The sequence below is a fragment of the Eriocheir sinensis genome, chromosome 5 (genome assembly GCF_024679095.1).
Source record: "Eriocheir sinensis breed Jianghai 21 chromosome 5, ASM2467909v1, whole genome shotgun sequence".
Lineage (NCBI taxonomy): Eukaryota > Metazoa > Arthropoda > Malacostraca > Decapoda > Varunidae > Eriocheir > Eriocheir sinensis.
The window spans coordinates 6911560-6935304 of NC_066513.1; the positions used below are offsets into that span (position 1 = coordinate 6911560).

The 23745-nt window shown below is 41.0% G+C and overlaps 1 protein-coding gene across 10 annotated transcripts in view; it reads right to left on the reverse strand.

Moving 5' to 3' along the window:
* Positions 1–1890: 1890 nt before the first annotated feature.
* Positions 1891–23745, reverse strand: part of LOC126983793 (adenylate cyclase type 9-like) — a 418782-nt gene continuing 396927 nt past the window's right edge. For 6 of the 10 annotated variants that reach the window (XM_050836968.1, XM_050836942.1, XM_050836960.1 and 3 more), the window contains one exon: positions 1891–6571. In XM_050836968.1, coding sequence (XP_050692925.1) covers positions 4944–6571 — 1628 coding nt within the window. In that variant the 3' untranslated portion in view covers positions 1891–4943. Of the gene's footprint in view, positions 6572–17217; positions 21542–23745 lie in introns of those variants that run through there. The other 4 variants (XM_050836953.1, XM_050836924.1, XM_050836980.1 and 1 more) reach the window with 3 other exon arrangements.

The window sequence follows — 23745 nt, forward strand, 5'->3', positions numbered from 1 at the left end:
CCGAGCGGAATCCCCATTGCGGCCCATGCGTGTGTGGCCGTATTTGTTGGGGGTTTGGGATTCTCAATTTGCCGATTCCCATCCTCCACATGTTGCGCAGGACTCCTTTCCTTTCTTCCATCTCATCTTTTTGAGAAAGAAGAGATGGAAGAAGGGAAGGGGGTCTCATGCAACATGTGGGAAACAAGTGTTGGCAAATTGAGGAGCGCGGGCCTGCGGTGGGCACAGCCACACACACGCGGGCCCCAACGAAAACACCGCCTGGGCGGCGCCGATGCAGGGGTGACCTTCCTCTTCACCCCACTTGGTCTTGAAGCTCTTGAGGACATGTTGGCACAAAGTCACACGTGTCAATCACACTTTGACTTGAAAATAGTAGAAATAACAACAGCAACCACATGGTGCTTGCGACGCTGCTATGTAGACAACACGGACCGACGGCCACCTTTTCATCAACGTCTGTACTGCCGGGCGCAACCACAACTCGGACTTTAGTCCCTGGGTCGGTCAGAGTCCGACTTAGCTCAAAGTCCGATTTGCTGGGGTCCGAGTTAGCGAGGTTCAACAGAATATGTATATATGTATAAATATATATATGTATATATATATATATATATATATATATATATATATATATATATATATATATATATATATATATATATATATATATATACAGTCGAGTCGCGTATGGCATGGTTAATTGGTTCTGAGCAACGGCTGCGCCATAGGAAACCGTGTCATAGGAATAACTAGACTTATGGAGAAAATACAATTTGATTCTTGCCCTTGCTATTTTGCCAAACCCACACCCATATAATTTTTTTTTTCATTCATTCTAGCCCGAGTGCACCGGTAGGCATTATCTGCCTTTTGATGTTGTTCAGTCCAACCCAACGCTCACCATCTTTTCCACTCGGCCACCGCCAACATCCACTTTGGTACTGGCTAGCCGCCATTTTATCCCACTTGCGTTCACATACAGTGAAAATTCATTGTTTCCCGCTTACCAGTATTTTTCCCCACCTACACCTACACTCACGTATGGGAAAATACATACACTTTTTTTCGCCCGTCACCATTCTACCCCTTCCGCGTAGATGAGGCAAGATGAGGCGCCATGCGTGCGGAGGTGGCTGCCTGCGTTTGAGAGAGCGAATCGGGCTACCCAGACCGCCCCGGGTCCTCTCAAACGCGTGACGCCGCAGCCTGAGTTGCCAACTTGGTCCACCCGCTGCAGCTCGGTTTAGAGAGGTGGAGCGCCTCCGTGCTGTGATGACATCATCAGCAAATATGGCGGCCCAAACAAACATATATAAGTGCTTCCATTGCATTTCACCTCTCTATGTCACCATAACCACTGCAGCTTCCTTTTCATCCTCTGTTGCAAGGAGCTCATCGGCCAGAACAGCTAGTGATGCATGTTTAAATGTCGTCAGGAAGATCAGCGGACGCCATTTTGCTGCCAGTGAGTGACGACGTTTACTAGCTGTTCTGGCAGCAAAATGGCATCCGCTGATCTTCCTGACGACGTTTAAACATGCATCACAAGCTGTTCTGGGCGACGAGTGCTTATGGCAGAGGATGAAAAAACTGCAGTCGTTCTGTCAAGGTGCCATTTAGATATATTTTAATATAATTCGAGGCCATAAAAAGTTATCATGAGTCACTGCAGATGGTTTTACAGACATGATCTGAACATACGGTTCTGAAACCATACGGTCATAGAATAATAAACTGCGCCAGCACATAATGCTTATGATATATATATATATATATATATATATATATATATATATATATATATATATATATATATATATATATATATATATATATATATATATAGATATATATATATATGTATATATATACATATATACACACTCCCATTAAAAACTATATTTTTTTTTTCTTTTACTGTACTTGAGCTGTGACAGTTGTAACTGATTCACATGTAATTTTGACTACAAATTAGTGAAATGCTATATAATCACATTCATGACATACTATAATAAATGCAGCTTACAGTAATTTTTGGTATTTCACATGATATTCCCCAGAGATTGATAAAGCTATCTCATTTTGTAAAAGCTTCAGCATAGTACAGGATGAGGTACATTTGCATCTATGAATCTATTGTACTCACAGAAGTCATATTTAATAAAACCACATGAAGACATTGTTCCCACCCAAAAGTTGATGTAAGGGGGAAAAATCATATCTTTAAGGCTTCAATTTATCTTGACTTAGCCTCCTTTCACTGTATATATCCATCAGTCTGTGCACCACTAAGCTGTGGCAAAGCATAACTGTATGTTGGCACCACTGGCTGTGATGCAGTATGAGTGTCAGCAGTACCACTTACCTATGCCAATCCACATGTCTGTCTGTCTGCATTAATATCTTTGGCACAGTATGTGTGTTTACCAGTACCACTGAGTGTAAAACAGCAGGAGTGCCTTTATCATCACCACTAGCTATGGTACAACATGTGTATATGTCTACCCAATTCCTGTGGCAGAGCACATATCAGACCCATGACCTTTGGGAGCAGCATACCTATCTGCATTAAATGCTGTGACACAACATACATATCTCATCACCAAAAGCTGTGATGTAAGCAGAAATATATGCCAGCACCACAAACTGCACCACAGCATGAGCGTATACCATCAACACAGGCTGTGAAACAAGATGATTGTCTCATCACCATATGGTGTGGCAAAGTATGTCTGGCATCAATACAGCTGAAGAACACAATGAGTTCCTAACACTGCAAGCCATGGCACAACATGAATAAATAATCACGTGTGGCTCAGCAAGAGCATCTGTCACCAACACAAATTGATGCACACCATATCTGTTATCAAAGAAAGCTAATGTGCAGCTTGAGTGTCTTTTATAACTACAAGCTATGACACAAGTTTTGTTAAGGAATTGAGTTGCAGCACAGCATAGTCATACTTGCCATCACCACAAGCTGTAGTGTAGCATGAACACTTGTCATCAACATAAGTTGTGGTTAAACATATAATCAACATCAGCTGTGGCACAACTACTGTCAGTACTGTTAACTTGCCAATGTTTCAATTTCATTGAGGACTGACCAGTTCTTTTTTTATATAAAAATTATCATCATATTTTTTTTATGAAAACTTTTACATAATAGGAAAATGTGTAACCTTAACAAAAAAAAAATATGGCAGAGGACAAAGCTCTTCACCAGCATCAGTAATGCTAGCCATTTACTTTGCTCATGGTAGTAGTAAACATAAGGCACTTCAACACATTCTTAGATGCTTGCTTAGTTGCTTCCCGTTCCTAAAAATCAACACCAGAAGTATTAGCAGTTATAGTGGGCACACCTTCATTACCACTGACCTACCAACTACAGAATAACACTTTCAATGAGAAGCATACCAACTTTGGGTCTACACACTTGCTCTATCATGCTTTCAGGTTTTGCTCCTCTAATTCCTTGAGACCAGTACTATACAAGATCTTAATTTGAGTGGACAAAAAAATTCATTGTGCAAATGTATATGCAATGTTAATTTGCATAGTTTTATCTTATTATTTTCTATTAATTTCTATACCTTACATGATACTTCTGCTATCACAACAATTTTGAAATAAGACATGTGTGAAATCACTCTAAAATCTCAAAATGAAAACATAAAAATAATGTTTCATCATATTAAACTAATGACTCCAGTTTGCAAGAATTGTGGAATCATACTGAGCAAGCAACATTGGAAGTAATGTGAACTGCAATTATTAAACAACTTATATGAAATATTTAATTATAAACAGATCCTGTCAATAATATTAAAGTACATTATTATTTATCTTAAAATGAACACAGCCTGAAATGCACATTAGTCATTCTATGTCACACACACCACAGCAACATCACTGGCTATCACTACATAGACCAATCCAAAAAAAAGTGATGCCCTTAGAGATGACTGATGCCTACTAACAGTTGAAACAGTCTTACAGCCCATAGCAACATGCACACTGCCCACCCATCAATAACTTATATAAATGTAACAGTGGCAATGTGGCATTGAACATGACTGATATATAACATCACTAAGACATATGTTTAGGGCTTATTTGTTTACCATTCAAGGAGCTTTTAAAAAGGAAAACAAATGTTAATTTACTTAACATTCTTCAACAATGAGTAGCTGGACAACATTGTAAAAGAAAAATGCATGAAAGCTTTTACAAATTTCAAAGAAAATATTTTTCTTAATATAATGTTTCCTGACTTTGCATTCTTAAGTATTCACAAAAAATGCAACAGTTTTCATCTCATAAAAACCATCAGCTTCATGGCCCACATCGTAAATGGCACTCATTAATTAGGAGCACACAAGCTCAAGCTAAAAATTTTCTACTCTACTGAGAATTACACACAAACTTTGTAATGGGAAGCAGTTTTGATCTTCAGGTGGTATGTGACTAGGGTTTGACTTGTAAAATGGCTCAAAGGAAGTAACTGAAGATATTTCTAGCATACTTGAGATGTTTGCTGAAGAATCTGGCAGGAAGCAAATAACACCTAGGTGAATGATGTAATTACATCACAATCGGTGTGCACTCTTATCCTCTACACCAAAAGCATGTACAGTAACTATGGATAGAATTAACTTTTCTTATGAAACCTATGTTGTAATATATCTACTTTGAAAAGCATATCATTTTTTGGTACAAAAAATGTACAATGCATTTGATTTCTTCATAACAATTATATTTTACAAAGATTGCATGTATATTATTAAAAACCTGTCAACATGCAAAATCTTCATTACTTGTTTTTACTATTTACAATCAAACATAACCTCACACTGAATGCATATTAGAGCCTCCATAACACACTTTGTGCTTGACTTGTGATTCTTGAACACAGTTCCATATCCACCATCACTTCCTCAAACATCCTCTTTGCGGCCTTTGAGCAAGTACACATCCATGTTATCCTTTCCTTTCACAAACACCTGCCCACGATGCTCCAGCTCATACCTGCGATTGAGCACAGCAGCACACCTGTTACTCACTTGGATACGTCCAGGCACCCCTGTGGAGTCCATTCTAGAAGCAATGTTCACTGCGTCACCCCAAATATCATAATAAAGCTTTTCAGTGCCTATAACACCTGCAGTGACGTCTCCAAAGTTAAGGCCGATACGAACAATAAGGTTGAATTCAATGAGGTCTTGATTGAAGTCATCAATAACCTTTTGTGTGGCAAGGGCGAACTCCACTAGCTCGAAGATGTGCTGGTGAGCGTCTGTATTGTTCAGGCGTACTCTGGCATCTAAACCTGAGGCAGCCATGTATGTGCTCCCTATGGTCTTGATCTTCTCAATATTCTTGAACTCTGGACGAGAGAGAAGTTCATCCAAATCTGCCACCAGCTCATTGAGTACCCGCAGATATTCCTTACCCCCCAGGTAGTCCTCATCATACAGTTCATTGAAGTTGACAATAGAGGCAAACATAATGGCCACATCACGGTGGTTTTCAGAGTACTTGCCAAAGATTTTGATGGAATCCACTACATGCCTTGGGCTAATGTTGCGCAGCAACCAATCAGCTTGATTCTTCATGGTCTGGACACGAACCTTGTCCTTTATTGCTATCACTGACCCATGGAAACTCAGTCTATAACTAATTTCAAATTCTCTGTTAAGAAACCATACAAGTAATAACAATAAAGTAGCAGCAACTACCACCTCTTGATAAGAAAACTCAGCCATAGCATCCCCCTCAGGGGCTGATGTGGTTAAATTAGTGATGTTACCCAAAAGCTCTGACTCACTTCCCACCTCAGCACAAATGCTGGGGGCTGCAAGCACCATTAGTATCACTGTTCCAACAGTTGCTAAAATGTTTTTCATCCAACAGTTCAGCTGTGTAAAATTACAGAGGTGTATCAAAGCAACAAATGCAAGATAACAGAAAAATCTCATTTCCTCATCATGGACAGATAGGGTACAAGAAAAATTGTACAAAACTGCTATTAGAGGGAGGCAGATGAGGGAAGCTCCACACAAATGCCATGGCCACCATTGTGTCAGGCGCTCATAGATCTGGGAAATAACTGGATAAGTTGAATGAGAACCATCACCCCGAATCAGATGTGGACAGCATAAAACCAATAGGGTCAGGTGCCAGCTGGTTGATAGTAGGCACACCACCAACCAGCCCATTGTGTAAGGAAACAAGACAAATAAAGAGATGCTCACTGCTATATAGACAAGTGCACTCACCAGGATATCAAAGTAGGTGTTGAAATGTGTAGAAGCAAGAGTGGGAGTGGAATCTTGACGGGGCTTGTGGGCCTCCTGGCGGTACTGACTCTCAAGCTCCTTGTCAACAAAGAACAAGGTGGCAGGAGAGAGTGGCGAGGCCACAATATGCCTGTGGTTAGTGTCCTTTTGGATGCATTTGATCAACTGAATATCTGACTCCTTTCGAAGCTGATGTATACGGGTGAGGCTCCCATTAAGTGGCATACTGCTGGGCTCTAACCTGCAGCTGCCTTCTCCAGTTTCTGCTGCATCAAAAAACAAAAAGGAAAAATTGTAATACCTGTTAACATAATCAGAAAATTTTACAGATAAAGATTCCAAAATAAACATATAATTTATAACGGAACAACATTTACTGACCAAACGTGTGTGTGTGTGTGTATTTACCTAGTTGTGATATACAGGAAATGAGCTACGCTCTTGTGGTCCTGTCTCTGAGTCTCAATTGTTCAAACTTTGCTTTAAACTCGTTTATGTTTCTGGATTGAACAACATCTTTGTCTAGGTTGTTCCACTGGTCGATGCATCTATTGGGTAAGCTGTATTTCTTTACATCTTTCAAACATCTTGCTTTCTCACCTTCCTTTTGTGTCCTCTAGTTGCTCTCCCATCCAATACAAACAGACCCTCTCTATCAATTTTATCCCTTCCCTTCATCACCCTGAAATCCGCAATCATATTACTTCTCTCTCTTCTTTCTTTTAGGGATGGTAGCCCCAACTTTTCCAATCTTTCTTGGTACGTTAAGTCCCCAAGGCTAGGGACTGCCTTGGTGGCTGCTCTCTGGATTCTTTCAATCTTGTGTATGTGCTTCTTTTTGTGTGGGGACCATATTACTGCTGCATATTCTAATCTTGGATGAATTATAGCTATTATCAGCTTCTTCATCATCTCTTTGTCAATGTAGTGAAATGCTATTCTTATATTCATCAACAGCTTGTACGTTTCTCCAACAATGTTGTTAACGTGTTTTTCTGGTAACAGATTGTTCTGGACCAACACTCCCAGGTCTTCTTCCCCCTTTGCCTTATGGATATTTTCCTTTCCTATCGAGTAGCTCCATGTTGGTCTTTTAGTACTGGTGCCCATTTCTAACACCTTGCATTTCTTGGCATTAAATTTCATTTCCCACTCCTGGCTCCTTTCATAAATTTTGTCAAGATCTTCCTGCAGCCCTTTGCAATCCTCCTCTGTTTTTGTTTCTTTCATGATTTTTGCATTTTTTATTTATTTATTTATTTTTTTACTTATTTGCCTATGGCGCCGGTAGGCTTTCTTGATGAAGCCTAATGGTCAGCCAAAGGCTGTCATGGCCCAGGTAAGTGTTTATAGAGGCACCATCTTGCATTGGCTCATGCTGCCCCTTGGAGGCTCATCTTTGATCCTAGAATCTAGAGTCTAGGTTGATAGGGGGTCTTCTGGACAGGAAGTGAGTAGTCTTAGGCCACTCGGCGGCAGTGGTGTGTGTGTGTGTGTATTTACCTAGTTGTATTTACCTACTATGAAATTCAGAGCCAGTGTTACACTGTTTTTCGTTAATAACATTTTAATAACAAAGTGTCGGATGGAGATGACGTTTTGCCAGGGCATGTTTCACACACCTACCTAATTATCACCAATAAGCTTTAGTACCGTATGTCGATCATTCAGGCAATCATAGGTGTAAAATAAGGTGATTCCACAGCCGCTACACTCACCGTGATGGGTTCAGTGGTGAAATATGATGTGACTCGGACTCTGACATCATGAGACTCCGCCCACCATGACAGATGATTGACTATTCGTAACCAGACTCCACCTCTGCCAACAATGACGTCATTGTTGGCATTATTTGCTGTAATTTTTATCGCAATTGACACAATTCAAATGACATCATAGTTTTTTTTTCACTAGACATGAGTCGTTAGATTTAGGCTGGGTGCAGCTGCCAACTCGTATACCACGAAACACCCAAACCTCCGTATTAGAAACCTTTGTTTCCTCCATAAAACCCATATTAAATGATGTTGCCACTGATACACATTGCCCGCGGCGGTGCGTAAGAGAATTTTCTTTTATGTGGTCGGGGGTATACATTTCGGACCGGCAGCAGAGAAGAGGTTAACCAGGAAGGCGTTGATAAAGTCCCTTAAATTATTATTCAGCAAAATATGAAAGAAAAAACTGATAGGGGAGGTTGCAGAGATGGATGTTATGGCATAATCCTCACCCAAAATAGGCTCTACGATCTGCCTACCTATTCAAGCTTTGTAAGTCCTGTCACGGGTTTTCTCACTTCTAAACAGTGACAAGCCGATGCACAAAACCAGTCACACAAGAACTGCAGATCATGCTCATCAGTGTTGACAACAGTGAACCCTTGGGTACGATACGAATACCAATTCACCTGTCAGTGTTCAAGTCGTAGCCTCTAAAACCACATCTTGGTGGGCGGAGCCTCATGACGTATTTTACATCACGGAACGTCTCTGAACCCTTAACTCAAGATTGAGATGGCCCTGGCTTCCGCATGCTTATTTTACTCCTATAAGTACCTAAATCATAAAACATAGATACTAAAGTATACTGTCGAAAATTAGGAGGGGTGTAAAACATAGTTTGACAAACTATCGTCTTTATCCGACACTTTGGTAAAAAGTTAATGCCGAAAAACTGTGTAACGCTGGCTCTGCATCCCATAGTACATAGTTGTAGTTTTACAGGGCCTGGGCTTATGCTCATGTGGTCCTGTCTCCATATCTGTATTTGTCCAGTTTTTCCTTAAAATTGTGTACACTCTTTGCCAACACTACATCTTCACTTAGTCTGTTCCAAACCTCTATGTTTCTTTGTGGGAAGCTATATTTTCTTGTCTCTCAAGCATCTTCCTTTTCTCAATTTTTTACTATGTCCTCGTGTGTTGCTGGTGTTTCTTATTTCTCTTTGTAGCAACTCCTCATTGTCTACTTCTTCCATTTTATTCCACAGTTTGTAAATTAGTATTACGTCTCCCCTTTCTCTTCTTTGTTCCAATGTTGGCAGGTCCATTTCCTTTAACCTTTCTTCATATGACAATCCCTCCAGTTCTGGAACAATTTTCATTGCCATCATTTGTATTCTTTCTAGTTTTTTTTAAAGTGTTTCTTCTTATGGGGAGACCACACAGTTTCTGCATATTCCAATTTTGGTCTAATCATAGTGGTTATCATCTTTTTCATCATATCCTTATCCATGTAATGGCATGCTATTCCTGTATTTCTTACCATTCTATACGTATCACTGAATATCCTATTTACATGACTATCAGACTGTTGATTATATTGTATTGTCACTCCCAGATCTCTCTCTTCTTGAACTTTTAATATTTTTCCATCTCCCATTCTATATGTCCATTTTGGTCTCCTTCCACTCTTTCCCATTTCCATTACATGACATTTCTTCACATTGAACTCCATCTCCCTTTTCATATTCCAGTCCCAAATCTTGTTTAGGTCCTCTTGCAGAATTTCAGTCTTTACTTTTTCTTTTATGTCTCAGCAATTTTGAATCGTCTGTAAACAAGCTCATGTAGCTGCTAACCTTCTCCGGGATATCATTTATATATGCTAGGAAGAGTATTGGTGCCAATACCGATCCTTGAGGCACTCCACTATCTACAATTCTCCATTTCGATTTCATGTCCTTTACCACTGTTCTCATCTCTCTTCCCCTTAAGTAACTTTCCATCCAGTTCTTCATTTTCCGTTTCAATCCTCCTCTATTTTCCAGCTTCCATAGTAGTCTTGTATCTGGAACTTTGTCAAAAGCCTTCTCCAGGTCCAAATACACACAATCTACCCATCCGTCCCTCTCCTGTGTTATGTTTGTCACTCTTGAATAAAAGCTCAGTAAATTTGTTACACATGAATGCCCTTTTCTGAAGCCATAATGTTTTTCTGTAATGATATTGTGTTCTAGAAATTTCATCCATTGTTTCTTTATCACTTTCTCGCATATTTTACAAACTACACTGGTCAATGATGCTGGTCTGTAGCTCAGAGGTTCTTCCTTTTTCCTGCTTTTATATAGGTATAGGGACCACCTCAGCCCTCCGCCATTCCTTTGGTATTTTACCAGTTGATATTGAGCATTTTATGATATCATATACCAGTCAAACCAGCTCAATTCTGCATTCTTTCAATATAAAACCTGTGACTCCATCCGGTCCTATTGCTTTCCTCTCTTTCAGCTCCTCAATTATTTTATATATCTCCTCTTTAGTTACTGTGACTTCATCCATTTGAACCTTTATCTTGTCATCTTGTGGTTCATTGAATTGTGATTCTTTTGTAAAAACTTGCTGGAACCTTTTGTTTAGCAGCTCAGTCATGTCTTTAGGATCTTCAATTATCTTATTTCCATCTTTCAGTCTTTCTATTTTTTCCTTTGGTTTGATTTTTCCATTTATGATTCTATAAAACAGTTTAGGTTCTTCTTTGCACTTTTCAACAATATCCTTTTTGTATCCTTTCTCTTTTTCTCTCCTTATTTTCACATTTTAATTTCTTGCCATCTTAAAATCTTCTTTATTCCTTTGACTCTTATTTCTTTACAATCTCTTCCAGTGTACGCTCTGTCTCTTTTTTCCTTTGCATCTGCACATCTTGCATTAAACCAATCTTTCTTTCCTCTTTCTTTGGGTTTATATAATGGGACATATTTCATGACCCCTGTCTCATATGCCTCCATAAAAATATCATACTTTTCCTGCACCTCGTTTGTTCTCTTTAACTTTTCCCAGTCTAGTTTTTCATAATACAGTACCCTCTTGAGTTTCGCGCTTGCTTCATTCCAAAGGTATGGCGCTAAACTCGAGGATCGCGAAACTCGAGGTATTGAAATCCACGTGAAAGCGCTTATTGGTTCCGACCCGTGTAAAATAATGACTTTTTCCGACTTTACTCCCTTGTTATCACAATTTTTTCGACTTTGCTCCCTTGTTATCTCAAAATACGTACCTTTGTAATAGGCAGTAAATGGGAAGTAAGAACAGTTCGTTTTCAAGCCACAGTTGAAGGTGGCTGCCTTACAATTGGCTGACAGTTCTGAATACACGCTTGTGATCCACGTGGTGTCATCAGCTAAAGTAAGGGCGGTCGCTCGTGGTCACCCGTGGGACAGTTGGACAAACCTATATTTTTCTGGTAGTTTTCTGTGTGTTATGAAATAATCTGCTAACTCTTTCTGTTGAAAATCATGAAATCACTAATATCATGATTGACTTTTCAATGCTTATTGAATGTAAACCGCTGCCACCGCCGCAAAATAGCTCGCAGAGAGGTTCAACTTGCTTACTGTTTCCATATTTCCCTCACCGCTCACAAAGATCACAAGTGAACAGACTAGAACAAAACCAGGCAAATTAATACTTTTAATGCTGTGTATTCCCACATCGCGCATGCGTGGTGGACAGCAGAATGACTAATTTCATCTGGGAGATATTTCTCGCAACACCGGCCAGTGTAGTGGACCTTCTTCTTCTTCTTTTGACCTGTAACGCTTTGTATCACCTCTTAGTTCCTCCTTCTCCACACTTTTATACTTCACAACATGCACTTAGGGCCGCTTTCACAGTCATTTTGTTTGTTTTGATCGTTACCAATGGCGGCGGTCGCCACTATAGTATTTCCACGTGAAACTGGCCGATCGGGTAGTGGCGGCTGTGGGGTTAGCCTAGTCCCTCCCACTCACACCCTTTCTCTCCCCCTCTTTCCTCACCTTTGCCTGACCCTCCCGACCTCTTTAAATCTCTTTCCCTCCCACTCACACCCTTTCTCTCCCCCTCTTTCCTCACCTTTACCTGACCCTCCCTACCTCTCTCTTTTAAACTCTTTCCCTCCCACTCACACCCTTTCTCTCCCCCTCTTTCCTCACCTTTACCTGACCCTCCCTACCTCTCTTCTTTTCCCGTCTCATTTCCTCCACTCATTTCCCTTGTTTCCTCCTTTCTCACACCCTCTTATCTTTAGTTTTATCTCTCACTCTATCACTCTTCCTCCCTTTCTCCTTCCCCATTAGATTATATGAACACACACACACTCACACTCACACACTCACTCACTTGCTCGCTCGCTCGCTTGCACGCACACACGCACGCACGCACGCACACACACACACACACACACACACACACACACACACACACAGAAGGGGAAATGGGAAGGGTGTGTGGAGGGAGGGACAGAAGTGAGTCAGGTCATGTCCTGACCAAAGTGATTTACATCAACACGTTCAAGATCCGACTCGGGAAAATAATATACTTGACCTTATCTTTTCAACGACAGCTGATCTAGTTAACGAAGTAAATGTTGGTCCAATTTTTAGTTCTAGCGATCACCGAACAATCACATTCAGCATCAATATGAAAGAAAGTAAAGTAACTCCTAGCAAAGAAAAGGTGCCTGATTATCAGAGAGCGAATTTCGTAAGACTCCGATCAATTCTAAATAATTCTGACTGGACTGAAATCTCACAAAGGAACACAAAGGAAGAACAAACAACAGCAGACCTGCTGGTCCTTACGAGGCTGTTTGTGACAAGCTACACTAACTATCTAATCAAAGGTGGAAGATGAAGGACAGCAAATGCGAAGGCTCCTCCCCAGCCAAAGCTGGCAGGAAAGGAAAAAGAACCATGCAGCATGGAAAAACTAAAAGAACCATGCAGCATGGAAAAACTAAAAGAACCATGCAGCATGGAAAAACTAAAAGAACCATGCAGCATGGAAAATCTCGGCAGAAACAGATATTGATAAATCTTGGGGGGCCTTCACCACAATATTGAACAATGCCATAAGCATATGCGTACCCTATCGTAACAGACGTTCAGCTTTTAAGTAGAAACCCAAATGGTGGAATAACGAAATTCAAAATAGCCTATCTCTTAAAAAATGCATATACAGTAGATACATATCAACTCAGAGTGAGGCTGACAAACTAGAGTTGGACAGAATTCGCCACGAAACCAAGAAATTAATAAAACGAAGCAAGAAAAATCTTGAAGAATATATAGCGGAAACGAGTAAATCTAATCCCTAAGAAAATTTTTAGCTATGTAAATAATAAAAAAAGTCACTCAATTGTGGTATCGGACCACTTGCTAATGATAACGGTAACCACACGAACGATGAAAATGAAATGGCTACAATCCTAAATAACTTTTTCGCATCCGTATTTACTGACGAAGATTGTTTATCACCTCAACCGCCGGAGGTTAGAAGGACCGAAAAGATGTTAAGTGGCGTGCTCATCGCAGAAAGTGACATTTTACGCACAATTGAAAAGATTAAAGTAAGCAAAGCTCCTGGTCCAGACAAAATTGCCCCAAGGGTCTTAAAGAAATCAAACATCAAATTTGTAAACCGCTCTCCATCATATTCAATAAATCTTTAACAGATGGAAAAGTTCCGTCAGATTGGAAACTTGCAAATGTCACACCAGTTTTCAAAAAGGGGGACAAGTCTCATCCAGGAAACTATCGACCAATTAGCCGGACATCGATTGTTTGTAAGTTAATGGAGACTATCATTCGCGACAATATGGTGAAATTTTTCGAAGAAAATAATATGATAAATAATTCGCAACATGGCTTCCGTAGTAAACGTTTGTGTTTAACTAACTTACTTGATTTTTTTCATTATATTTTTGAGGTGTTCGATGAACGCAGATCAGTAGATATCATACATCTGGATTTTCAAAAGGCATTTGATAAGGTCCCCCACCAACGATTGCTCAGCAAACTATTGGCGCACGTTATCTCGGGTAACATTCACAATTGGCTTGTGGACTGGCTCTCTGAGCGGAAACAGAGAGTAGTTCTAAACGGTGTTACATCTAACTGGCTCGATGTCAGAAGCGGCGTACCTCAAGGATCAGTGCTTGGCCCCATATTCTTCTTAATTTATGTTAATATCGATGATGGGCTCACTTGCAAAGTATCAAAATTTGCTCATGACACAAAAATTGCTAGTAAAGTAACTGCAACACTCGACGAAGAAGCTTTACAATCAGATCTAGATCGACTTGCACGTTGGGCCAATCAATGGCAAATGAAACTTAACCCTAGAACACTAACCTGGGTAGGATTTCTTTCACACAGCGTGCGTGTCAATGCACAGTCTGAGCCTATGCTAATCGGGTGGTGGCGGTGGTGGTAGTAAGTGACATTAGTTTAGTTGCGTTGTTTTTGGGCTATGCTGCTGGGGTTGAAAATGGAAAAGCACCCATGGTTATATATATATATCGTACATATAATGTAATGAACATGTTTGTGTGTGTTGTGTGTGTGTTGTGTTATCGTACATAATGTCTAGTGTGTTGTAGTCTGTTTATAGTTATGTTGTGATGTTGTGTTTTTACATGTGTGTATATTTTTTCATTATATTTCCTTTTTTATTTTATTTTTTTCACGTAACGTGTGATTAACGTGGACAGTTGCTAGTAAGGGAGCAAGGGGGCAGTGAGAGCTGGTGAGGAGCTAGGGAGCTAGGTGCACCGTCCTGGCACGCTGCCCAGGAGGGGTGCATGGTGTCGAGAGTTTTCATTGTTCCAGGTCAGAGACTGAGGAATGCATCTTGGGAATGTTGTGGGCAATATAATAGCAACTCTCTCTAACTAATAGACATAAAGTCATTAAGGGAATTTATTTTTTTTTTTTTTTTTATTTTTTTTTTTTTTTTAATAAATTTTTAAATTTTTTTTTTTTTTTTTTCTAGATTAAAAACTATGGCATATTTCTTTAAACTTTTGTTTCACTGTCTTCCCTGTCCTACTGTTAAACACTACAAACCACCAAGAAAAAAAAAAAAATAAAAATATTAAAAATATTTTATTTATTTTTATTTTTTACCCCTTTATAGGTTCTTTTTACCCATGGTTAGTTTTAGGTTAATGTGACAAATGTAAAGTGTTACACATCGGAAAAATAACAATCGCGTTGATGCGTAATGAATGGCAAACAACTTTCTGCAGTAAGTAAAGAAAAGGATCTTGGAATCACTATATCAAGCGATTTAAAGCCCAGTCAGCATTGTTCAGAGGTTGTTAAAACTGCAAACAAATTGATTGGCTTAATCGGACGAGTCTTTAATAACAAATCGGAATAAGTAATATTAAAACTGTATAATTCATTGGTTCGACCCCGTCTAGAGTACTGTGTACAGTTTTGGTCTCCCTACTACAGAAAAGACATAGAAAAGTTGGAACGGGTTCAACGAAGAGTAACAAAGATGATTCATAGGTTGAGAAATTTATCATATGAACAAAGGCTTAAAGAAGTAAATTTATTCAGTCTATCAAAACGAAGAATGCGGTTTATCTAATAGAAGTGTTTAAAATGTTTAAAGGATTCAGTGATATTAATGCGAAGATTACTTCATAATTGATCAATCAAATAGAACAAGAAGAAATCACAATTTGAAGATAAGTGGTAAAGATTCTCGTCGCGAGCTAAACACTTCTTCTTCAATCGAGTTGTTAATGTTTGGAACTCTCTACCCTGTGATGTCGTTGATAGTACAACAGTTACAGCCTTCAAGAATAGATTAGACAAGTGTTTTGAATCCAACCAGCAACTAAGATATTACTCATTGTCGTAATGACATTAAGTTCTTTCGAATACTGGTGTCCTTGTCCGCTTTTATCGCCCGGTTATTGGTAGCAGTAATGGTAGTTCTTTCCTCTTTCCTACATAATTTCCATGCAGTTTTTCCATGCTGCATGGTTCTTTTTCCTTTCCTGCCAGCTTTGGCTGGAGGGATGGGGGGATGGGGAGGAGCCTTCGCCTTTGCTGTCCTTCATCTTCCACCTTTGATTAGATAGTTAGTGTAGCTTGTCACAAACAGCCTCGTAAGGACCAGCAGGTCTGCTGTTGTTTGTTCTTCCTTTGTGTTACTTTGTGTTCTGCCACTCCCTCCCCACACCCTTCTCATTTCCTCTTCTGTGTGTGTGTGTGGGTGTGTGTGTAAGTGTGTGCGCGTGTGTGTGTGTACAACTAGGAAACACACACAAACACACACACACACACAGAAGGTGAAATGGAAAGGGTGTGGGGTGGGAGGGGCGGAAGTGAGAGTCAGGTCATGTCCTGACTGAAGCTCTGACCTGACTCTCCCTCAGGACCTCACCTGACTCTCTCTCAGGACCTGACATGACTCTCCCCACTGTCCCTCCCTCCCCACACCTTCTCCTTGTTTTCATCCTCTTTATCTCTCCCTGTTTCCTCCACTACTTTTCCTTGTTCTCCCTTCTTACATCCTCTATCGGTATTTTTTTCATGACTCATTCTGTCCCTCTCCTCCCTTTCCGCTTCCGTATTTACCTAATTGTAATATAAAAGAAGTGAGCTACGCTCATATTGTCCTTTCTCTGAGTATTCTTCCGCCCCGCCAAACTATTTCCTGCGCGAAGTTCGTATTTACAAAGCAAATGTCGAAAGTCGAAACAAGAATTAAAGTATCATTTATTGGGACCACGTCGTAACAACGAAACGTCGTAGGAAGTGTTTATAAGAGTGTGGGAAAGGTCAATAGGAATGTGGGAAAGATTTGTAAGAGTGTGGGGAGGGTTTATAAAGCCTTAAAATATATATAAATAATTTTAAAAAATACAAGGTCGCTACTTCGCGGATTTTCGCCTATCGCGGGGGGTTCTGGAACCTAACCCCCGCGATAGACGAGGGATTACTGTATAGCATTCCACTACATGGACAAAGAAATGATGAAAAAATTAATTACTACTATGATCAGACCTAAACTAGAATACGCAGAAACAGTGTGGTCTCCACATATGAAGAAACACATAAAAAAAACTAGAAAGAAGGATGGCAACAAAAATGGTTCCAGAACTGGAGGGACTGACATATGAAGAGAGACTAAAGGAAATGGACTTACCGACACTTGAACAAAGAAGAGAAAGAGGAGACCTAATACAAATATATAGGCTATTGAGTAAAATGGAAGAAGTGGATAACGAGAAATTGCTACTAAGAGAAGAACCTTCCAGCAGGAATACTAGAGGACATAGTAAAAAGTTGAGGAAGGGAAGATGCTCAAGAGACATAAAGAAATATAGCTTCCCACAAAGAAATATAGAGGTTTGGAACAGACTAAGTGAAGAAATAATATCGGCGAAGAGTGTGCAGAGCTTCAAGGAAAAGTTGGATAATTATAGATATGGAGACGGGACCACACGAGCATAAGCCCAGGCCCTGTAAAATTACAACTAGGTAGGTAAAATACAGAGAAGGTGAAATGGAAAGGGGTGTGTGGGGAGGGAGGGGCAGAAGTGAGAATCAGGTCATGTCCTGACTGAAGCCCTGACCTAACTCTCCCTCAGGACCTCACCTGACTCTCCCTCAGGGCCTGACATGACTCTCCCCACACCCTTCTTGTTTTCATCCTCCTTATCTCTCCCTGTTTCATCCACTCCTTTTCCTCGTTCTCCCTTCTTACATCCTCTATCGGTATTTTTTTACATGACTCACTCTGTCCCTCTCTTCCCTTTCCCCTTCCGTATTTACATATTTGTGATATAAATGATGTGAGCTACGCTCATATTGTCCTTTCTCTGAGTATTCTTCCGCACCGCCAAACTAATTCCTGCGCGAAGGGGTTAAGTAACTTTCCTTCCAGTTTTTCATTTTTCCTTTCAATCCTCTATTTTTCAGCTTCCATAAGAGTCCTGCATGTGAAACTTTGTTGAAAGCCTTCTTTAAGTCCAAATACACGCAGTCTACCCATCCATCCCTCTCCTGTGTTATGTCCGTCACTGTCGAGTAAAAGCTTAATAAGTTTGTTACACATGAACGCCCTTGTCTAAAGCCATAATATTTTTCTGTATTTATATTGTAATTATATTGTGTATTTGAAATTTTGTCCATTGTTTCTTTATTACTTTTTCACATATTTTACAAACTATACTGGTCAATGATACTGGTCTAAAGTTCAGAGGTTCTTCCTTTTTCCCGCTTTTATATATAGGGACAACCTCAGCCCTTTGCCATTCCTTCGATACTTTACCAGTTGATAATGTGTGTGTGTGTGTGTGTGTGTGTGTATTAACCTATTTGTAGTCTACAGGGCCCGAGCTAAGCTTTAATAGTCCTGTCTCCATATCTACATTCATCCGTTGGACATTGTTCGCCTCCACCACCTCTTCCCGCAAGGTGTTCCATATGTTGACACTTTTATGTGGAAAACTATACTTTTTTAAATCACTCAAACATTACTCAAACAGGTTCCTTTATTAAGTTTCTTCTTATGTCCTCTCAGCCCCTGCATTCTCGCAGTTAAGAAGAGATCATCTCTATCCACCTCATCAAACTTATTTACTTACACAACGTGATCAGATATCCTCTCTCCCTTTGTTCCAGTGTCGTCAAGTCCATCTCCTTCAATTTGTCTTTGTTTATGTGCTTTTCTGGGGATAGTGTGTCTTGCATTGTTGCTCCCAAATCTTTTTCTTCATGTACCACCTTTAAGTTTTCTTCTCCCATCCTGTATGTTTTCCTTGGTCGTTTTGTACTTTTCCCCATTTCCATAACATGGCACTACTTTTTTTTTTTTTTTTTTTTTTTTTACATCAAAGGATGCTGCTCAAGAGCAACAAAGAGAGTAACACACACACACAAAAAAAAAAAAAGCCCGCTACTCACCGCTCCCACAAAAGTAAAAAGTAAAGAGTAGGCAAAAGAGAGGTCAATTTCGGGTGGAGAGGTGTCTTGATACACTCTTCTTGAAAGAGGTCGTCATAGGCAAGAGGAAATACAGACGAAGGAAGACTGTTCCAGAGTTTATCTGTGATTTTTTTTCTTCTTTAGAGTGTTTTTAAGGGTCTGTGTTTCGTCTTATCCAATAACAACTGCAAACTTACCTTTATAATTGTTAATGATCCTTCATAGTCCATAGTGAAGGGGATGAAAGAATGGAGATGCTGGTTAATTCTTGCATAAGGGGTTTGGACAGTATAGGGATGAACATGAGTAGAAAGTCGCGTGCAGTGTGGCCGCGGGAGGGGGGTAGGCATACAGTTAGCAAGTTCAGAAGAGCAGTCAGCATGAAAATATCGATAGAAGATAGAAAGAAAAGCAACATGGCGGCGGAATTTAAGAGGTAGAAGGCTGTCAGTAAGAGGAGGAGAGCTGATGAGATGAAGAGCCTTAGACTCCACTTTGTCCAGAAGAGCTGTGTGAGTGGAGCACCCCTACACGTGAGATGCATACTCCATACAAGGGCAGACAAGGCCCCTATAAATGCAAAGCATCTGTGCGGGAGAGAAGAACTGGCGGAGATGATATAGAACGCTCAACCTCGTGTTACCCGTTTTTAAGTATTACTTTTTAACGTGGCGAGTGTTAAGTGTTAAGTTTAAGGCACGAACTGTTATCTCACTCGTCACAGGGCCGGTGTTACCGTGATTGTAGTAGGTGAAATAACACAATAGCCTTTTACTTTAAGTTAGGTGTGGCCGAGCGGTAGCCGTTATAAGTTCACTTTAGTTCTCTTTAGTTCTCTCTCACATGGACATTAAAAGGTGTGAATGTATTTAACTATATTAACAGTTTTACACAAAGTTTACAGTTTACGTGAGCGAGTTGCACCAAACGAGAGCCAGCCACACCACTGTGCGCAGGGCGGCTGAGCACTGCTCGCCTCCCGCTGCCCACTGTCTTCTCTCTTCGTCTTCGCATGGTTCGCTCGTTTTTTTTGCTTGTTAGTTCATCCGGAAGGGTGTGGCTTCCGGTTGATGACTGCTGATGAAAGTCATCATTTGCTGATTCTTGCGTTAGCTCAGCATGTGTTCCCATGGCCAAAAGCACGACGTGTTGTTAAACATCCTGTTGTGCGACACCGACCAGGTGTCGCTACATATACATTCATTTACAGGTAACTCTCGATTTACGTGAGTATTGTGTCCTTGAAGAGGTTGCATAAATCAAAAACAATGTAAATCAAACAAGAGGTAGGTTTCTGTCGAAAAATAAATACCGTATTTTGTGGCGTATAACGCGCACCCCAAACTTTAAGACAACAATTTTGAAAAAAAAAGTTCTTAAAATGCTCAGAAATATGTACGGGTTAAAGAACGTTGAAAATGTACAGTTTCCCGAAATTTATATATTTTTGGTGTAATCTTTACTGCTTGAATTGACAAGTGTCCTTGAGTAAAGCAATGAAAATGGCGGCCGGGCTGGTGTTGTGAGAAATACATCCCTGTAAACATACTGATGATGCACAGCTTCTGATATCATTATAAGCATATTATTCTCACCATCACTCATAGGTTATGACAGACAACTAGGCAAGACACAATTCACACGGTTGTGGTGACACGCGGCATGCAGCTGTTTGTTGTTTGGGTGTGGTTGTGTGGTTTTCAAACAATGCAAATGGCGGCCGGGCGTGAAATAACTCCTCGTACAAGACTCATGATGTACAGTTTCTGATATCATATTTACCCCATTATTCTCACTAATATTATTAATTAATAATGAACACATGGATATTTTTTTCCAATATGATTCTTTTATGTAGCTTGTACTGCTCCTTAGTCATACAATTGTAAGCCAGCTGTGACATCAAGATCAAGATCATACAAATGGCGCCCGACGGGAAAACGGGATAACAGCAGGGCATGGGCGATCCTCCACCGATTTAATTTTTGTATAGTAGTTATTTGATCGCCCTGCATTCTATTATAACATATTATAAGACAGCTATGGACTATGAAGGATCATTAACAATCATAAAGGTAAGTTTGTAGTTGTTATTGGATAAGACGAAACACAGACCCTTAAAATACTCCAAAGAAGAAAACAATCATTAAAAATTTGTACATTCGGTGTATAACGCGCAGGGCTAAACTTTCAGGCATTTTTTTATGTGAAAAAGGTGAGCATTATACATTCAATGGAGAGAGAGAATATCCATATCACCGAGATATCCAATCAGGCACTCAGTCTCAGCCTCACTCGTCTGAGAAAGAAATGAGGGACAGCATGAGCGCCTGGCTAGTATTGGTACCGGTACCGAGCAGTCTGGTACCAGTACCGTACCGTATAGCTGGTACCGTTATCTGCCCACCCCTATTGTTGAGTAGCGTGGCAGCGTGGGTACTGTATTGTTGTTCAAGTGGCGCGTGGGAAGAACTGAGCTCAGTTGTGTGGCCGCAGCGCCGTGTGAATCCAGTTGCGTGAGACATCTGGTGGCCACTCCATAAAATATCGCGTATAAGTGGAAAAAAACGTGTAAATTAAACATTTATTTGGATTTTGGACCCCGCGTTCTTTAAAATACGCGTGAAACAAACTCGTGTAAATCGAGTTACCTGTATTCATATACATATGACGATATATATATTACAGTACCCTCTCGAGTTTTGCGCTCGCTTTGTTCCCAGCGCTAAACTCGAGGATCGCGAAACTCGAGGTATTGAAAACGCTGAAAAAAAACTGTTATCTGTTCCGACCCGTGGATTTTTTAATTTTTTTTTTTTTACATTTGGACTATGGCACCGGTAGACTATCCATATGGGGCTGACGGTCGGCCCTGAGCCCGTCATGGCGCAGGCAACTGTTTATAGTGGCGCTATTATAATTGGCTCATGCTGCTCCCCGGAGGTCACTTTTTTTCCTTCTTTACTATATCCCTTGTTATCTCAAAATACGTACGTTGGAAAAAGGAAGGACACAGGAAGAGAGAACGGGTCGTTTTAAAGCCACAGATTTTATTTATTTATATATATATATATTTTTTTTTTGTTTATGTCGCGGCCTATTGTGCCGGTAGGCTTCTTCCCGGTGGGGCCTGATGGTCGGCCCAGCCCGTTCTGGCGCAGGCGAGTGTTCATAGTGGCGCCATCTTGCATTGGCTCATGCTGCCCTCCCGGAGCTCATCTTTAATCCTAAAATCTAGAGTCCGGGTTGATAGGTGGTCTTCTGGACAGCATGTGGGTAGTTTTAAGCCACTCGGCGGCGGCTGAAAAATCCCAGCTTGGTGGCACCGGGCGGGGATTGAACTCGCATCCTCCTGAACGCGGCGCCATCACTCTGTCGACTCAGCCACCGCCTCCCCAAAGATGAAGCCTTACAATTAGTTGGGCTCTGAATACACGCTTGTGATTCGCTGGGAGTCTGATGACGTCATCGCCGGCGCTCTCCCGGCCAGCGGCCTCGCTGCCTTGGGGCAATGTCACACTGGCCGTTTTCCTCTAACCATTGTGACTACTGGCAACGCCCGTACGCCCATCCGGGAGCGAGTTGTCGGTTGTCCGTAACTTGGTGTCACACGGGGCCTTTTTCTTCCCACCGCATTGGCGGCAGCTTGGGCATCACACACGGCCAAGGTCGTTTGCCCATATCCACATCCACAACGTAAACAAAGCACTTGCCCTGTATCAACATGGAGTCGTCTGCTAAAATAAGGGATGTTGCGGCTTGTGCTGCCATTACCCAAGTTATGGACTTGTTGCTGCAGTTAAATGGCAGGAAGAAGCTGTTGTGGGTGTGGCGTGTCTGTGGTTCCTCCATGCCAGTTCTCATTGTCAACATTATGCGTGAGAGGCCAACCAAGCCATCTAGACTCCGACCACATAAACACTTGGATCGAGTAACAACAAAGACACACACACACACACACACACACACACACACACACACACACGCACGCACGCACACACCAGACTCATCAGGAACCATGGCAGATGTTCCTCACAAACAAAAATGGCTTCGCCATTTCCTAGAGTGTGTAAGAAGTTATTTGGTGAGTGGTTCATACAAACCAAACATACCCAATGGCAAGAAAGGAGCAGTGTTAAAGACGACTGCTCTCTTGCTAAGAGCTAGGTTTGGTTCATGTGAGCCACTCACCAAATACGTTCTAACACACTCAAGAAATGGTGAAGTTGTTTCTGTTTATCAGAAACATCTGCAATGGCTCCTAATGAGTCTGGTGTGTGTGTGTGTCTGATCCATGTGTTTATGTGGTTGAGTCAAGATGGGTGGATTGGCCACACAGGCGCAGTGGTGACAATGAGAACTGGCATGGAGGAACCACAGGCATGCCACACCCACAACTGTTTCTTCCTTCCATTTAACTGCAGCAACAAGTCCATAACTTGGGTAATGGCAGCACAAGCCGCGACAGCCCTTACTTAAGCAGACGACGCCATGTTGATACAGGGCAAGTGCTTTGTTTACATTGTGGATGTGGATACGGGCAACCGACCTTGGCCGTGTGTGATGCACACCAGGAATAGCTGGAGTTGCTGGTTGCCCCTGCCGCCAATGCGTTGGGAAGAAAAAAGCCCAGTGTGACACCAGTTTATGGATAACCATGAACTCGCTCCCGGTTGGGTGTACGGGCGTTGACCATAGCCCCAACGGTTGGACGAAAACGGCCATTGTG